Source organism: Chiloscyllium plagiosum, unplaced genomic scaffold, assembly GCF_037043375.1.
Source record: "Chiloscyllium plagiosum isolate Xiang-an unplaced genomic scaffold, Cpla_swu_hap1 HiC_scaffold_4, whole genome shotgun sequence".
In the NCBI taxonomy this organism is placed as follows: domain Eukaryota; kingdom Metazoa; phylum Chordata; class Chondrichthyes; order Orectolobiformes; family Hemiscylliidae; genus Chiloscyllium; species Chiloscyllium plagiosum.
The window spans coordinates 37,299,120-37,316,709 of NW_028270142.1; the positions used below are offsets into that span (position 1 = coordinate 37,299,120).

Here is a 17,590-nt window from a genome sequence, read left to right on the forward strand (position 1 = left end):
TAAACTTCCTTGCATCCAGGAAATAAAAAATATGGTGGAAATGACTGACTTTTCATGGTAAACTTACCACAGAAGGCAGTTACAGAAAGAAGAAGTCATGAAGGTTTACAGGAGAACATGACATTCACCTCATGAGGGTCAAACTACTGTCATTAAAAAAGCTGCACATTGAAAGACGAGAATCCTTTGCACATCAGAACAATGACAGATTATGAAGAAGCCTACAATCCAAACAATTCTTTATGCTTGGGGTCGCTCTACCTGTGTGTATCTGGATTGAGACACTGAGCAAATGTTACATCTTATTTACGATATGAAACTATCACAAGTTGTGTGAGGTTACTGAGCAGCAGCCATTGGCAGATTCTATCCTCGCCCTCATTAATGAATGAGAGGCAATTCTGTATACAGTAATCCAGTCAAATATATTTTTGCACTCCAGGTTTACTAGATCGGCAAGTTTGCTTACTTAAATGCTATCTAAATTCCTTTGGAAATCATTGAGAATGTCTGCCTCCACCAGTCTCATAGGTCATAAGTTCTCCCCGGGTTTAGAGCAGGAGAGGAGGAATCCCATTGTCATTGTCCACATTAGGATTAATTGCATTGATAGGACTGAAGAGGAAGTTCTGATGTAAGATTATGAACAGTTAAGAGCTAGAGTATTAAACCAAACCGGGAGAAAGTGAGGACTGCAGATGCTGGAATGGCTCTTGTCTGAAACATCAATTCTCCTGCTCCTTGGATGCTGCCTGACCTGCTTTTCCGGCACCACACTCTCAACTATTAAGCCAAATCTCCAAGCTGATAATCTCAGGATTACTACCTGAGCCATGGTCAAACTGGCTCAGAGCAAATGAAGTCAAGGAATTCATGTTTGGCTTAAAGATTGGAGTGAGATTAATAGTTTTTGGCTCAGGGGCACTGACTACTGGGAAACTGGGATAGAAGGGAGCTTAAACCATGCTAGATACAGTGCCTTGGCAATGTAAATAATTAAAGCTGGAAAGAGGGCTTTAAACTAATTAAATGGGGTGCTCAGAAGAGGTTATCTGTAGTTTCATAAAACAAAAGTATGGTAATGATTGCCAGAATGGAACAGAATGTACAAGCACAAGAAATCAACAGTTGTTAGAGTCAAAGAGGAAAAATTGTTAACAGGCAAAATTAAAAGCTGCTTACTTAAATGTGCCAAGTATTGAATGAATAGCACAAAAAGAGATTAATGGATATGTTTTCATAGCTGATCATGGAGTAGGAGGAGATCAGAATTGTGAACTAAATAGTCAGGGGTATGTAGAGTTTTGAAAATATGGACACAGAGGGAAAGAGAGGTAGGGTGGTTTTATTAGTACAAGATGGAATAAGTATGATAGCAAGAAATGATCTTGCATTTGATAATGTAGAATCCACGTGGGTGGAGATAAGAAATAACAAATGGAAGACACTGGTAGGAATAGTCTGTAACAAAACATTAAAAGTACTGTAATTCAGGAAATAATGAGGATATGTAAAAAAAGGCAATAGATTACTATTCGGTGATTTCATGTAGACTGGGAAAATCAAATTGTCCAGGGTAGCCATGAGGAAGAACGCACAGTGTGTGTTTGGAATGGTTTTGTAGAACAATGTGTCATTGATCACATTAGGGACCAGGATAGTTTTGATCTGGCAGTATGTAATGAGTTAGGTTTATTAAATGACTTCAGAGTGAAAGGCTCTTAGAAAAGAGTGGCCATAACATTGTAAAGCTTAGAATTCAATTTGAGAGTGAGAAACTTGGGTCAGAAACAACTTTGCTAAACTTAAACAAGCATAATGATTTAGGAATGAGGGCTGTGATGACTGGAGTAGACTGGGAAAGGAATTTTGCAAGAAATAAGTGCGGAATAATGGCAGACATTTAAGAAAATATTGTATAACACATAGCAAAGATATATTCTATTGAAAAAGAAGGATTCTAAAGGGATAAGCCAACCATGGTTAATCAAAGAAGTGAAGAATAGTATCAAATTGAAAGAAAGAAACACATACTGTGGCAAAGATTAGTGGTCAGCCAGAGGATTGGGGGAGTTTTAAAATACAACAAAAAATTACTATAGAAAAATGAGAAAATAAAGTATGAGGACAAACCAGCAAGAAATACACAAATGAACAGTAAAAACCTATTTAAATACACAAAAAGGAAAAGAAGAAGCCAAAATGAATGGAGGCACCTTAGAGAACAAGGCTGGGGAATAATAAATAGGAACCAGGAAATGACAGTGGAGTTTAATGGTACCTTACATCCGTCTTCAGGGTGGAGGACATTAATACCATTCTAAAAATACTAAATCATCAAGGAACCCAAGGTAGGGACAGGCATAAAATAACTATCACTAGAGAAGAAACCTAAGGGAAAGTAATGGGGCTAAATCTTCCAGTCAGTGGTGAATACATTGTCTGAAGATTTCTACATCCCAGATCGTTTACTTTTTTAAACTGCGACTAGTGAAGGATCAAAACTGCCTTGAAGTAGAGGAGTCAGCAAACACAGCAGAAGTTGGGCAAAGAGAGGTCACACCCCATTTTTATGACATCAACTAACATAAGCAGACAAGTTTTGCAATGAATCAGGTCTTTCGGTGAATACTTCGGCGAGTGGGTGGCTGGATGAATCAGTGATTGAATGGAAGTGAGAGTGATTGAATGAGTGGGCAGTGGGGTGGGAGTCGATGGTGGCTGTATGGAGGAATGCCCCTTCCTTCCCTCCCTACTTTATCTGCACCCTTAGCAGTTCAGATTGCCCTTAATAGACTTTGCATGTACATTAACCAATCAGAAAACACTGGTGATGGCTAATAGGTGTAAGGATACCACAGGTTCTATTTTTTTTTGGTGATGGAAAAAATAAATATTCAGTTGCATGTCAGATGTAAAATATTTGGATATAAAAAAAAGTTGAGTGGGGTGAGAATATGATGTGGATAAATGAAAGTGTGGACTTGGACTCTGTGTATAACAACTAGCAGTGACTGATATACAAAAATAATTTGTCAGAAACTTGAAGGAAATGATTAAATATTCTGTTACTTAAAGCAGCAATCTTAATTTGTATACCTACCATAAAATCATTTCATTAGCCTAAGCATCTTACAAAGCTGACCAACAGATGTCAAATTTTCATTTACAGAGTGGACTTAAGTGAGGATCGAGGTCCATGATTACATAATAATTGCCAAAGCCTTTCAGTTTCTGGACAGATGGAGGTTGGATATGACACCTCCATACATGTTGTGACTCCTCAGATATCCTGACAGAATGACTACACTGCAATTGTAGTTTAAGTTTAAAATTCTGATGGACAATTACCCTGACAATTCTGTGTCAGTAGCATCCAACACTCTCAGGGCGAAAGTGCGTACAAGAATTGTCATCTATAAAATTTAACAGGCAGAAAATTCTGGGCTGTCAACACATGCTCCCATTCTTTACTGGGAGCACTGACCTGACACATTTCTTCTTCTAATGTGGTGTAGGGGGTGGATTTAGCTCAGTTGGCTGGATACCTGGTTTGCGATACAGAGTGAGACCAGCAGCATGGGTTAAGCTCTCCTCTCACCTGAGACATGGTTACCCTCAGGTTGAGACACCACCAGTCATCCATCTCTCTGATGGGAGAGCAGACGTATGGTGTGGTAAGACTATGGGCAGGCTTATCTTTGATTTTTACATGAAGTTTCTTTACATTCCACCTTAATGGAGACTCATTTGAAAGAAGTATGTACATCCTTTGAAGTAAGAGGAAGATGAATTTAGATTAAGCATGTTAAATAATCATGTCGAAGTAGAAATCCTAAGAAGTGTGCATTACGAAAAATTACTTTCCAGGGAGCAGCAGCTTTTCTTCTTAGTTTTACATTACCATATCAACATCTACAGTCAACAGTAATAAATTGAATGATCAAACCATTGTACTGTATATACTCATACATAAACAATTTGTGAATAACACATGTTTGAAGCATCAATCAAATGCCATGAAAAAAGTATACAAGTTTTGAACAAGCCAAAGTTAACATTATAACATTTCTATACTGCAACTTCTGACTAGTAATAATGCATACTTTCATTCCCCCCTTAAGGTAAATTGTTCTGTCTTTTTTGATTTTGTTTTTTATCTTTAATACAATAAATACTAGTTTTTAATTATTCCAGTAGATTGTTTTCAAACATCAATACAATATGGAGGAAGCAGAGGGGAGTTCTTGTCAGGTTTCGTTTCATTTCTCCCATACAGTGATATTCAAATAGACTCCAAATCTAGCCCAGGCTCTTGTTCCTGATTTGGAGAATAGTAGAAATGGAGTTGAATTTCCTGATGATCGATTTTTTTCAATAAAAGTAGATGCTTATATATGACATTATGCTTTAAGCTGTTTCCTGTTAATTTAACCATAGATTGTACATTGAATCCTTTTTGATAAAGATATACCTGTATTTGAGCGTCCTACCTATTTGGGACTGAGCTACCATTGTTGAGTTACGATCACAGAGTGGAGAGAAAGGAAGCCCCAGTTCAGCCTCTTTGTCACCCTGCAATAAGATGAAATGAAGAACTGAAATTGAGCTGCTCATGTTGGTTTCTAATGTTATTACATAAATAAGGCTCAGGAACCTTGCAAAACTAAGTTTGCTAAGCCTTGTGCACACTGTGGTATTTTCCCCAACAACCACTCCTGATACTTTCAGGTGCTGACTGGATGTGTCTTCTAAAAGCAGTAATGCCCCTGAAATGTTAAATTCACTTGCTTAATTTTTGTTTACTTTTCTTCTGGTTTTCTGGATTTCCTTTTTTTTGGAGTGGGGGCCAGATAACACCACAGCAATCATGTGACATTTTCCAAATGACCATTGCCGGAACCACCTCTACCACAATGTGGTACTGGGTTGGTATTGTTCAGAGTCATTTACTGCCATCAATCCTCTTTGTTTTAGGCATACCAAGTGATTACTGGGAGAGAGTTGAATATCCACAGAAAAGGCATTGATCTTAGATAAAACCAACTTTTGTTGCATGATATTAATAAATACAACCACACTTGATCAGGCAGAATCTTTAGGACTCTGGGGAGCTGTTGTAGAAGCATCTGTTCATATAAATAATAATACAGAATTCTTTGGAAAAGCCTAAATCTTCCGGTTTTCATTAGGTCTAAATCTCGACTTAATTAGGAAGATGTGATTCAGAGATCAACAGGAGTCCTGACATATAGGTGATAAAATTGCACAGGAAACAAACTTCTAGTAGTCATTTCCACTGTATTGACCTCCGCAATTGTCTCTCGCACTAAGCTCCGTAAAATTTGGGCTCGATGCACAGGACTTGTCTGGATACTTACCCAGAAAACAGTGCAATGATTAATACTTGGTTATTTCAAAAGTGGTCAGTGTGAACAACACAACTGCCACTCTAAAAAATCTCTGAGCTGATCTGACTATTCCCCCAATCCAACAGTCCTCTCCAAATTGACCCAACTACCCAAGGATATGACATGACTAGTCCCCGACCCGTAGCCTTTCTGACCCGACATGACTGTCCTTCCAACCAACCTTCCTCAACATAACCATCCCCAAAACTGATAAGCCCTCAACTAACATCACACTTGTGCTCCCACATGCTAACTCACTTATCCCCTCAAATTTCTACCCAATCAAACATTCACTAATTCACTGAAAGACTTGAGAACTTTTAAAACTCTCTTGCATATGACACCTGATGTGTTAAAAAAAGGACATTTCACTCAGGAACTATCTTTCTGTGTTGGAAAATTGTGATTTTCATAGTTCTTCTGGAGTGGGCACAGTTCAAATGGGGAAGGGGAGAGCAGGTGGAGATGAAGAGTTATGGTCATAGCAGACTCAGTCGTGAGGGGTACAGGCAAGAAGCTGCAGATTGTTTCCAGGATGGTATGTTGTCTCCCTAAGTTCAGGGTCAACATTGTTAGTGATTGGCTGCAAAGTCAGAGAACATGGTTCACGTTGGTTCCAACAACATTGATAGAAAGAGGTTGAGGTCTTGAAGCAAAGATGTTGGGAAATAGGTAATAGATAGCAAAGGAGGACCTCAAAAGTTGTAACCTCTGGATTAGTCCCAGTGCTACAAATGAGTGTGTATATAAGAATAGGCAGATTGAGCAGTTGTATATGTGGCTGAAGTGTTGGTACAGGAGGGAGGGCTTTAGATTGCTGGATCACGAAATCAGTTTCTGTGATGGGTTTCATGTTAACTACAATCACACTAGCAATTGCTGTTGTTGGCAGTTTAAACTAATTTGGCAGGGAAATGGGATACAACGTGGAGATACTATACTGGGTGATGATCATGCAAATGTAAAACAAAAGCCAAGTCAGTCTGGAACGCAGAACATACATGGTCAACATAAGACACAAGGGAGCTCGACAAAGTTGGACAGCTTTTATTTTAATGCAAGTAAGACAGGTGGGTTGAGGGTGGTGGTTAACATATGGGAATACAACATTATTACAATCACAGAAAGAGTTTAGGGATGGACAAGCCAGGCAGCTCATATTCTAAGGTATAGCATATTCAGACATGAAAGTGATGGTTGTAAAAGAAGAGCTGGTATTGAACTATTTATCAATGAGTGAACTATTGCAAAAGGGATGGTATCTTAGAAGAATTCTCAACAGAGGCCATATAAATAGAACTCAAAATTAAAAATTGAACAATCACATTGTTGGGAGTATACTCTAGTCCCCAAAATAATCAGAAAGAGATAGAAGGGTAGATATGTTAGCAAATTTCAGAGAAGTATAAAAATAATAGATTAATAATTGTAGGGGATTTCAATTTCTCCAATATTAATGGGATAGACAGTCTGAAATGCTTAGAGAAGTGGTATTCTTCAAATATATCCAGAAGAGCTTTTTACACCAACATGTAGAAAGCCTACAGAAAATGTATGCAGATATTGTTTGGACTGGAAAGTTTCAGCCGTAAAGACAGACTAAATAGGCTAGAGGTTGTTTTGCCTTATGGCAGAGAGAGCTTCAAGAGGATCTGATTGAGGTGTACATAATTATATTGAGCACAGAAATGGCAGATTGGTGGAAACCTTTCCCAAAGTAGAGTGATGAATAACTGCAGGGCATAGATTTAAAGTAAAATGCAGGAGGTTTTATGGAGATTTAATAAAGAATTTTTCACGTAATGGATATCTGTAACTCTCTGCCAGAAAGGGTGGTCAAGGCAGGAACCATCATAACCTTTAATTTAGCTGATCATTTGAAGCCACACCACACAAGGCTCCTGATCAACTACTGGAAAACAGGTTGAGAATAGACAGGTGCCTGATCACTGGTGTGGACTCAATGGGCCAAATAGCCTCTATCCATTTTGGAACTCTCTGATTGCACAGGGGCTTGACCTTCTTTTCACCCAATATCTCCTACACTCATCAGTCTTCTGTGGGGATGGTTATGCTGACCCATCACTATACAAATATAAACATTACTCTCAGTTAAAACGTAAGTGCCCGTCAGTCTAATGTTTTTTTAAAACTCTGTGCTGACTAGAGATCTTACCTGTCTGAAGAATTCCTCCAACAATGCCATGGTCCAGCGATGATGCATCTCCCAGGCTTTCGTTGGATGGCTGATATCAGCTGTGTGCAGCAACATGGAAAAGGCTTTTGGTTTATCAATCCTGCAAATCAACATAGTGATGATAGAAATGACCAGTCTGAGGCAATGCAAAAAGAGTGCCATCAGAGGGTAAAAGATTACTGTCCATATAATTATATTACATCTGTTGGTAATCAATTACTGTTAATTTTTGATGTGAACATATATAAGGAATTCAGTCAGTGAAAAGCTTTGTATCAGAGCATCATTCACCCATAATCTGCACTTCTTTGCTATCTGTGATTTTATCTTTTGTGTATAAAATACCTCAATTTACATAAAGCACAGGTAGCAAAATCCTGACAGTCCACTTCACAAATATACATTGGCCAGAATTTGCTGACAGGAATCATGGTGAGGCAAATGGTACTTACTGTTATTCATATGTGAATAGTACAGCACCTTCAGATGAGGAGCAATGCTTTATCACTCAAATATCCAAAAATTGGTATCCATGTTGTAGTGCTCCACAATTATATTCACAAAGGCATTTTGATGTCTGCCTCACTATTGAATTGTGTTGAATGGCACAAAGTTACTTCATTTGCCCAGTAAATACAAATTAAACTTGACAGATGGGGTAATTCTTGTCATTTCAAAGCAAATAACTTTTAATTATGTCATAAAAATAGTTACTACCAAACAACATCTACGGCACTGAAAACTAATTATTCTCAGTGTGGAGTAACATTCCTTCAGATCTCATTGTTGGACAGTTTAAAAATGCAAAATTAAAAACTTTATGATGATTGTACTTTGCCTTTCTGTCTCATTTTATCTTTCTCTTCAATAAATCTTACCTCTCCCTTTATTTCTCTTCTTGACTTGATTTGACATTGAATTCAGACACTGATTATGAATTGTCAGTTCTTCCTCAATCATTTGTTCTGATTACTTAAGGAGATACACAGTTGGCTGTCCTATTCACTCTGATCTCACATGGCCAGTTTCCTTCACTATAATGTTGCCAGCTCCCATATTTGCAACTTTATGGATAAAAATATAGAGAGTTGCAGCCTGCTTTGACAATTATAACTAGTAAAAGACTTTTGTTCAATATCCTGCTATGGCACAATTTGTCCTGATATATGTATAAATGCTGCACTGAGTTCAGAAATACAAAGGTCCTTGCTTAAAGTAAAATGTCACAGCATCTTTAAGTTGTCATTCACAATTAGTCAAAGTGATTAAGAATCTGGATAGCCATATTGCCAAATAACGAACAGCATCCATGTGTGGAATTAATAACATTCAATCTTAATGTAATCAACAACATATACCCTTCACTAGTGGATGACCGTAAAAAGTAAATTCCAAACGTCAAGGTCAGTAAATTCATCTTGAAATGCCAAGTCCAATCAACTGCACCACAATCCCATCATTTACCTCCAATCTTACTCAATCCCAAAAATTCCTAACTTCATCTCATACTCTCACATATTTCTCAACTTGGCTGTTTAATTGTCACAGCTCAAGTAATATTTGAGCAATTAAATCCTTCAATATCAACATTCGATAGTTATTGTAAATCTTCTTGATTTCTCTTCAGATTTTCTTATCTCTTGCTCTCTGTCAGAAAGCCTCTAGATTACGGCCAGTAACATGACCATCCTTTATTTATCCCACAACTCTAATCAAACAGATGCTGCCTCTTTGCTTCTTCCCTATGGGTTGACCTTTATAAAGCACAGAGTTCACTGCTCACACACCCGATGAAATTTGGTTTCAAACCAATTGACTTTAAACAAGGCCACCTTATAGTGATAACAGGGGAATATAACTAGGTAAGTGTGAAACCTATGTTCCTTAGTGGGAGGAAGTACCACTCTCTGGAGATGCCCTGCAAAATATGATTGCAGTAGGTACTGTTGGGACTGACAAGGCCATGGATGGAAAGGATGTGGCCAATAGAGAGAGATATGGTGTGTGTTTTGGGTGGTGAGGGAACATGGAATATAGAAACAGGTGATGAGTGAGGTGGTAGAGTGGGTTTTGAAGGCCAAATGGGGAGATATAAAGATGGTCACACAGGATCCCCAACTCAAAATGATGTGTCCACCTTTCCTACCTACTTTTTCAAGAGATTTATTAAAAGAATTACTTCTCACTCTTACATACCAGCTACTACGCAATGTATTGCACTGGTGGAGGCAGATTGAGGGATTCAATAGGGCACTAGTTACTTCTAAATAGTTGACTGTCTATTTTATATGACTGTGTTCCCGAGTCCAAGCTCTAACTTGCAGTGCCCACATTGTGGTGAGTCTGCAGTTAATGGCACACTGCAAAGATGCAATCCTCACAATGCTGCAGGCCCATTCTGCTTGTGTCCCTCTGGCAAAGCAAATTAGTTATATTCAGTTCTTCTTAAAATAGAATGTCTCAATGATATATTATCGAACTACAGAGAATACAGGAAAAAAAAAACACTTCAGTAACTGCTGCAAATCAGGAGGTGGCAAGAAATTTAGTGAAATTGTAATTACTAGCATTGGTCACAAGTCAAAAAAGATACAGTAGATTAATCCCAGGTATGGAGAGACTTTCTTACAAGGAGAGGTTGAGTAGGTTGTGCTCTTTGCAGTTTAGGAGAATGAGAGAAGATCTAGTTGAAATATATAAGATACTGAGGGAGCTTGACAGGGTAGATCTTAAAGGTTGTTCCCCTTTATGGGACAGTCTAGAATCAGAGAGCATAATCTCAGAGTTAGGAGTTTAAGGCAAAAATAAGGAGATTTTTTTTCTTTCAGAAGATGGTGAATCTGTGGAATTCTTTACTGCAAAGGGCTGTCAAGGATGGATCACTAAGTATATTCGAGGCTGAGTTAGACAAATGTCTAATTATTCAGGGAATTAAGGGTTAAGGGGACAAGACACAAAAAGATCCAAGGATGATCAGATCAGATCATCCAGGATTGCATTGAATAGCAGAGTCTATTCAATGAGTCAAATGGCCTACTTTGGCTCCGACAGACTATGGACGTATGAGCAAAATGGTATTGAGCAAACTAATAGAGCTGTGAGTCGACAAGTCTAATTGTCAATGATAATGAGGTAGTGGATGTTAACTTGCAAAAAATCCCTCTTTTCACGAAAGGTTTCACTGCATTAGCAAGTAGCAAATTTATTCAGGAAAGGAGGGACGCAAACAGTTAGTTTCATGTCTGTCATGGGGAAAGTGTTGGAATCAATCATTATAGGGATTACCATCTGAACACTTGAAAAAAAAATCAAAGTAATCTGGAAGAGTTAGCATGGTTTCACCAAATGGATATCATCTTTAATCAATTTATTGGAAATCTGTGCAGGAGTAAAATGCACTGAGGATAAAGTGACACATCAAAGATTATGGAAAATAAAATGAAGCAGTGAGTGACATGTTAGCATGGATAGAAGATTGACTTCCTGGCAGAAAGCAGCTGCACAAATTCAACGGGAGGCAGTCGTATAGTGGTAATATCGCTAGATTAGCAATCCAGAACTTCAGCTAATGTTCTGGGAACACAGGTTCAAATCCCACCAAGGTGGGATGGTAAAATTTGATTTCAATAAAATCTGAAATAAAGAGATGATTTAATAGTGACCACATCCCTGTCAATTGTCATAAAAATCCCATCTGGTTCACTAACATCTATTGGCATTCATATGACGCTAGATCCACAGCATTGTGGTTGACTTGTAACTGCCCTGTGGGTAATTAAGGATTGCCATTAAAGACTGGCCTAAACAACGATACCTACGTCATGTGAATGAATAAAAATAAAAGGTGCCCAGTCTGATTGGCAGTATAATGTGTGCAGTTCTGCATATCTCTGTCTTGGGGGCCTCAAAGATGTAAATCTCAGTGTGTGGCTGGGTCACCATTTACTGCCCATCTCTAGTTGACCTTAAGACAATGGTGAGCTGCCTTCTTAACCCACTGCAGTACATGTGCTGCAGATAGAGCCATAATGTCGAGGGAGGGAATTCTATGATCTAGCAACAGTGAAAGAACAGTGATATATTTCCAAGTCAGGATGGTGTGTGGCTAGGAGGGAAACTTGTAGGTGGTGGTGTGCCCATGTGTCTGCTGCCCTTGTCCTTCTAGATGGAAGTGGCTGTGGGTTTGGAAAATGCTCTCTAAAGATTTTTGGCAAATTCATTAGTGCATCTTGTAGATAGTACACACTGCTGCTGCTGAGCATCGCTGATGGAGTCATAGAGTCACAGAGTCATAGAGGTGTACAGCACAGAAACAGACCCTTCAGTCCAACCCGTCCATGCCGACCAGATATCCCAATCCAATCTAGACACCCCTGCCAGCACCCGGCCCATATCCCTCCAAACCCTTCCCATTCATATACCCATCCAGATGCCTTTTAAATGTTGCAATTGTACTAGCCTCCACCACTTACTCTGGCAGCTCATTCCATACATGTACCACCCTCTGCGTGAAAAAGTTGCCCTTGAGGTCTCTTTTATATCTTTCCCCTCTCACCTTAAACCTATGCCCTCTAGTTCTGGACTCCCCCACCCCAGGGAAAAAACTTTGTCTATTTATCCTATCCATCATGATTTTATAAACCTCTATAAGGTCACCACTCAGCCTCCGATGCTCCAGGAAAAACAGCCCCAGCCTATTCAACCTCTCCTTATAGCTAAAATCCTCCAACCCTGGCAACATCCTTCTAAATTTTTTTCTGAACCCTTTCAAGTTTCACATCTTTCCGATATTAAGAAGAAGTGATTGAACATATGTGGATACGGTGTCAGTCCATCGGGCTGCTTTGTCCTGGATGGTGTCAAGTTTCTAGAGTGTTATTGGAAGTGCAATCATCCAGGCAAGTGGAGAGTATTCCATCACACTCACAGAGTCATAGAGTTATAAAGCATAGAAGCAGACCCTTCAGTCCAACTAGTCCATGCCAACCTTGTTCCCAAACCAGACTAGCCCCACTTGCCTACATTTGGCCCATATCCCTTAAAACTTTCCTACTCATGTACTTACCCAAATGACTTTTAAGTGTTGTAGCTGTGTTTGCATCCACCACTTCTTCTGGAAGTTCACTCCAAATCCAAAAAATTGCCCTCATGCTCTTTTTAAATCTCTCTCCTCTCACCTTAAAAATATGCCCTCTCGTTTTGATATCTCCTATTTTCCATAACAGACCCTTGCTATTCACCTTATCCACGTCCCTCATAGTTTTAAAAACCTCTACAAGGTCATCCTTCAACCTTCTACGCTCCAGCAAAAAAAAAAGATCCAGCCTATCTTTGGAACTCGATCCTTCCATTCCCGGCAACATCCTGGTAAATGTTTTCTGAACTGTCTCCGATTTAATAATATCCTTCCTATAGCAGGCTGACCAGAACTGTACACAGTACTCCCAGAAGTGACTTCACCAATGTCCTGTACAGCCTTAACATCACATCCCCACTCCTATACTCAAAGGTCTGAGGAATGAAGGCAAGTGTGCTAAATGCATTAACCCCCCTGAGCACCTGTGATATAAACTTCAAAGAATGATGCACCTGAACCCTTAGGTGTCTCTGTTCTACAACACTACCCAGGGCCCTCACATTAATTGTGTAAGTTCTACCCTTCTCCTGACTTATGATTTGTAAATGGGCTTCAGGAGGTGAGTTACTCACTGCAGTATTCTGACCTGTGCTGGTGCTGTGTTTATGTGATAAGTCCAGTTCAGTTTCGGTCAATGGTAACTCCCCAGATGCTGACAATGACGACAACACCACTGAATGCCAAGGGGTAATGGTCAGATTGTCTCTTAACGGAGATGGTCATTGCCTGGCATTTCTGTCACGAGAATGTTACTTGCCAGTTTTCCAAGCCTCAATATTGTCCTGATCATGTTGCATTTAAATATAGACTGCTTCAGCATCTGAAGAATCACAAATAGTTCTAAACATTGTGCAATCATTGAACAAAAATCCTCACTTCTGACGTTATGGTAGAAAAAAGGTCATTGGTGAAGCAGTTGAAGATGGTTGGGCCTTACCCTGAGGAACTTCTGCAGCGATGTCCCGGAGTTTAGGTGACTGACGTCCGATAATGACAGCCTTCTTTCTATGTGCCAAATATGACTCTAAACATTGGAGAATGTATTCCCTCATTCCCACTGACTTGATTTTTGTTAGGGCTCGTTGATTTCACACTTGGATAAATCCAGCCTTGACATCAAGGGCTGTCATTCTCACCTCCCCTCGTGAACTCAGCTCTTATGTTCACGTTTGAACCAAGGCTGTAATGAGGTCAGGAGCTGAGTGGCACTGGCAGGACCCAAACTGGGCATCATACAATCATAGAGATATACAGCATGGAAACAGACCTTTCAGTCCAACTTGCCAATGCCAACCAGATATCCTAAATTAACATTTGTCAGCACTTGGCCCATATCCCTCTAAACACTTCCTATTCATATACCCATTGAAATGCCCTTTAAATGTTGTAATTGTATCAGCCTCCACCACGTCCTCTATCAGTGAGCAGGTTATAGATAAGCAGGTGCTGCTTGATAGCACTATTGATGACACCTTCCATCGCTTTTGTGATGGTCAAGAGTAGACTTATGGGACGGAAATGGGCCAGGTTGGATTTGCCCTTCTTTGTGTACAGAGTTTTCCGAGGCACTTTGTTGGGCAGATGTCAATGTTATAGCTGTGTTGGAGCAGGTTGGCTGGGGCGAGCAGTAAGTTCTAGAACACAACTGCTCAGTACAATTGCCAGAATGTTGCCAGGGCCAAATGTTGTTAGCAGTATCTAGTGCTTCCAACCATTTCATGATATCTGATCTAACAATCCAAACAATCCAATTCCTTCTTGAATGCCTTTCATGGATCCACCTCACTACAGTCAAAAAGTGCACTTTGGATTCTAATCACTCACTGAATTAAGAAGGTTTTCCTCATGTCTCCATTGTTTCTTTTGCCAGTTGCTTTAAACATCAATTTTACAACATAGAAACAAACCAAGCAGCACAATTGCTCTCAGCTGGTATGTTGCTCCACATTACTTTCCTCCTTGCCTACTTCATTGAATCTTCATTGAAAATTGGTTAGCTAGCTTCCCCTTAAATGCATCTATAGTATTACTTTAAATAATTTAATAGTAAACAGAATTTTATTCATTTATGTTATATAAAAGCAGAAAGTGCTGGAGAAATCCTGCATATATGGCAAAGAGAGAAACAAAGTTAACTTTTTAAGTGCACTTGGCTGTTCTTTGGAATTGTTTGACTCAGAACATTAACTCTGTTCCTCTTTTCACAAAGTTAAAAATCACATAACACCAGGTTATAGTCCAACAGGTTTAATTGGAAGCACACTAGTTTTCGGAGCGGCGCTCCTTCATCAGGTGATGTGGAGGGCTCGATCGTAACACAGAATTTATCAGTCCTCTTTTCACAGATGCTGCCAGACCTGCTGGGTTTCTCCAGCACTTTCTGTTTTAATTTCACTTCGTCAGCATCTGCAGTACTTTTTTAAATTGGAATGTGCTATTCATTTAAATAGATGGAAAAAAAAATTTGCCATGGCCTGGTCTTTGCTACAAAATCAGGACTGGATACCTTTCTGTGACAGCCTACAACATCACTGTGACAATGATACGGTTTAAATGTTCCTGTCAGGTCTCCTGTGGTAGTTACTTTCTACAACAGGATCATTCAGCAATGATCAGTAAAACTTCCTGAAGAGCTGTTCAAACTTCTTGTTTTAATTTTCAGCAGTATTAGCTATTCATGATGTAGGACAAGGCTTATGCAGTTTTAACATTAGCTATGAATAAGCAAATATACAGCAGTTAATGCACTAGACACAAATGACTTTTCATCAGATTTTCTGATGGCTGAAAGAGATGACTCACCCTTCAGGTTGCTGCAATGCATTCTTCATAGCTTTGACTTGTTGAAAATGGCAAGACATGTCAGTCGCCAACACCATCTCAATTACCAAGGCTCGCAGTTCCCTTTGGAGAATAACAGACAAATCATGAGATTCTTCTCACAAATTCAATAAAACAAGCTAATTGTTTTAACATTTCAAAATTTTGGCATGCAGCATTCACCTCAAAAGGTCAATGTTTTCTTTCGCCAAAGTCACTCAGTGTCTTATTCTCAAGTATCATACATTATTTGAAGTAATGAAATAGAAGATTAACCTCTGTATATAAATTAAATATTGTTACAGGATGAATGATGAGGTATTATTTTTTTCAATTACAGAGAGAAGTTCTCAATTAATTTTGCTTTCAAAAACATTTGCTAAATAACCGCAGCATGCTTAAGTACACCTGACAGCCAACTTGAAAGAACTCCATGAGCAGTTCTTAAGATTTCAATTTTCCACAATTCTTCATGACTTTCACTCAGTTTACAAATTAGCAGTGGTTCAACATTATTGAAGGGAATCCTATCAATGCAACTTATAACGATAGAAAAAAGAAATCACCCCTTACTCACTAAGTACAGGGCGTTCTGCTAAAACATGGGTTTTGTTAATGCGAATTTGCTATAATGTGATTGACGAATTGGGGACACTGTACCTAAAGCGCGAATTTTTAAAACGTGTGTTGGCTGTAACATGATTACACCACCAACACTTTATAGAGTTCCTCCAGTGTGGAAGCAGGCCATTTAGCCCAACATGTCCACACCAACTCTCCAAAGAGCACAGTACCCAGAACCAACACCCTACCCTGTCCCTGTAACCCTGCATTGCCCATGGCTAATCCATCCTAACCTACACATCCCTGGACACTGTGGGTAATTCACCACGGCCAATCCACCTAAACTGCACATCTTTGCACGATGGGAGGAAATACACGCAGACACAGGGAGACTCCACACAGACAGTCACCTAAGGCTGGAATCAAACCTGTGTCCCTGGCGTTGTGAGGCAGCAGTGGTGATAACCATTGAGCCACCATGCCGCTGCTGTTTCTAAAGCGCGATTTTTCTATAACACGGGGTTGCACAAGAATACAACCATTGTGTTGTAGAAGAACTACCTGCAGTACTTCTAATACTATCTCTTCTCCATGAATCAATAGCACTTTGCCCTAACCCCACACACCAAACCTCAGGCTGAAAAATCACCACACCCCCAATACAAACTTACATAGCCAGTGAACAGCAATATGTCCAAATTCCCCGTATGACTGAGCACAACATAAGCAGAGTATCAACCAAGCCCTTTCTCCCATTGTAGCAGCACCTGTTCCTCTGTTACTTAATATGATCACATAGACGGGGAGAAATAACAGGCTCCAGCAAAACGTAAAAGGCTTTTACATTCACAACCATTGGACATTGCGAAACACTTTACAGTCAATTCAGTACTTTTGAAGTCTAGTCACTGCTGCAACACAGGAAATGTGGCAACCAATTTACACACGGTAAGCTCACTACCTTTTTTTGTGACGTTGATTAAAGGATAAATATTGACTGGGACACTGCCGATAACTCAGTGCTCTTCTTTGAAGGAGTAGCACTGGATCTTTTACATCCACATGAGAAAGTAAATGAGACCATGATTCAATGTCTTATTGATAAGATTTGAACTCCATCATTGCAGTATATTTTCAATCTGACATTTTGTAAAAAAAACTGATTTTGGAAATGTATTTGGGGTTTATTCAATCTCATCTAAATTCTACTAATGAGTGAATTTGGAATAAAAATGCGATACCAGCAATAAATCTTTCAGATTGGCATAAAAATCTAACTCATTCATGAAAGTCTTTCACGAGAAGAAATCTGCTGTCCTCATCCAATCTGGCCTACACACGACACATATCCTCAGCAAGTTGTACCAAATGGTAAAACTCCTGCTGATTAGTAAATTATTCAGCTGAGGAGCTGATGTATAAGTTCTCTTCTATGTTAGAAGCAGATGCCAGTCTTCAGCC

General features: G+C 39.3%; 1 protein-coding gene across 6 annotated transcripts in view; it reads right to left on the reverse strand.

The window, feature by feature from the left end:
• Positions 1-17,590, reverse strand: part of pde1ca (phosphodiesterase 1C, calmodulin-dependent a) — a 653,944-nt gene that overhangs the window by 103,109 nt on the left and 533,245 nt on the right. For all 6 annotated transcript variants that reach the window (XM_043688810.2, XM_043688815.2, XM_043688812.2 and 3 more), the window contains 3 exons: positions 15,548-15,649; positions 7,588-7,708; positions 4,494-4,575 (listed from right to left, as the gene is read on the reverse strand). In XM_043688810.2, coding sequence (XP_043544745.1) covers positions 4,494-4,575; positions 7,588-7,708; positions 15,548-15,649 — 305 coding nt within the window. The remainder of the gene's footprint in view (positions 1-4,493; positions 4,576-7,587; positions 7,709-15,547; positions 15,650-17,590) is intronic.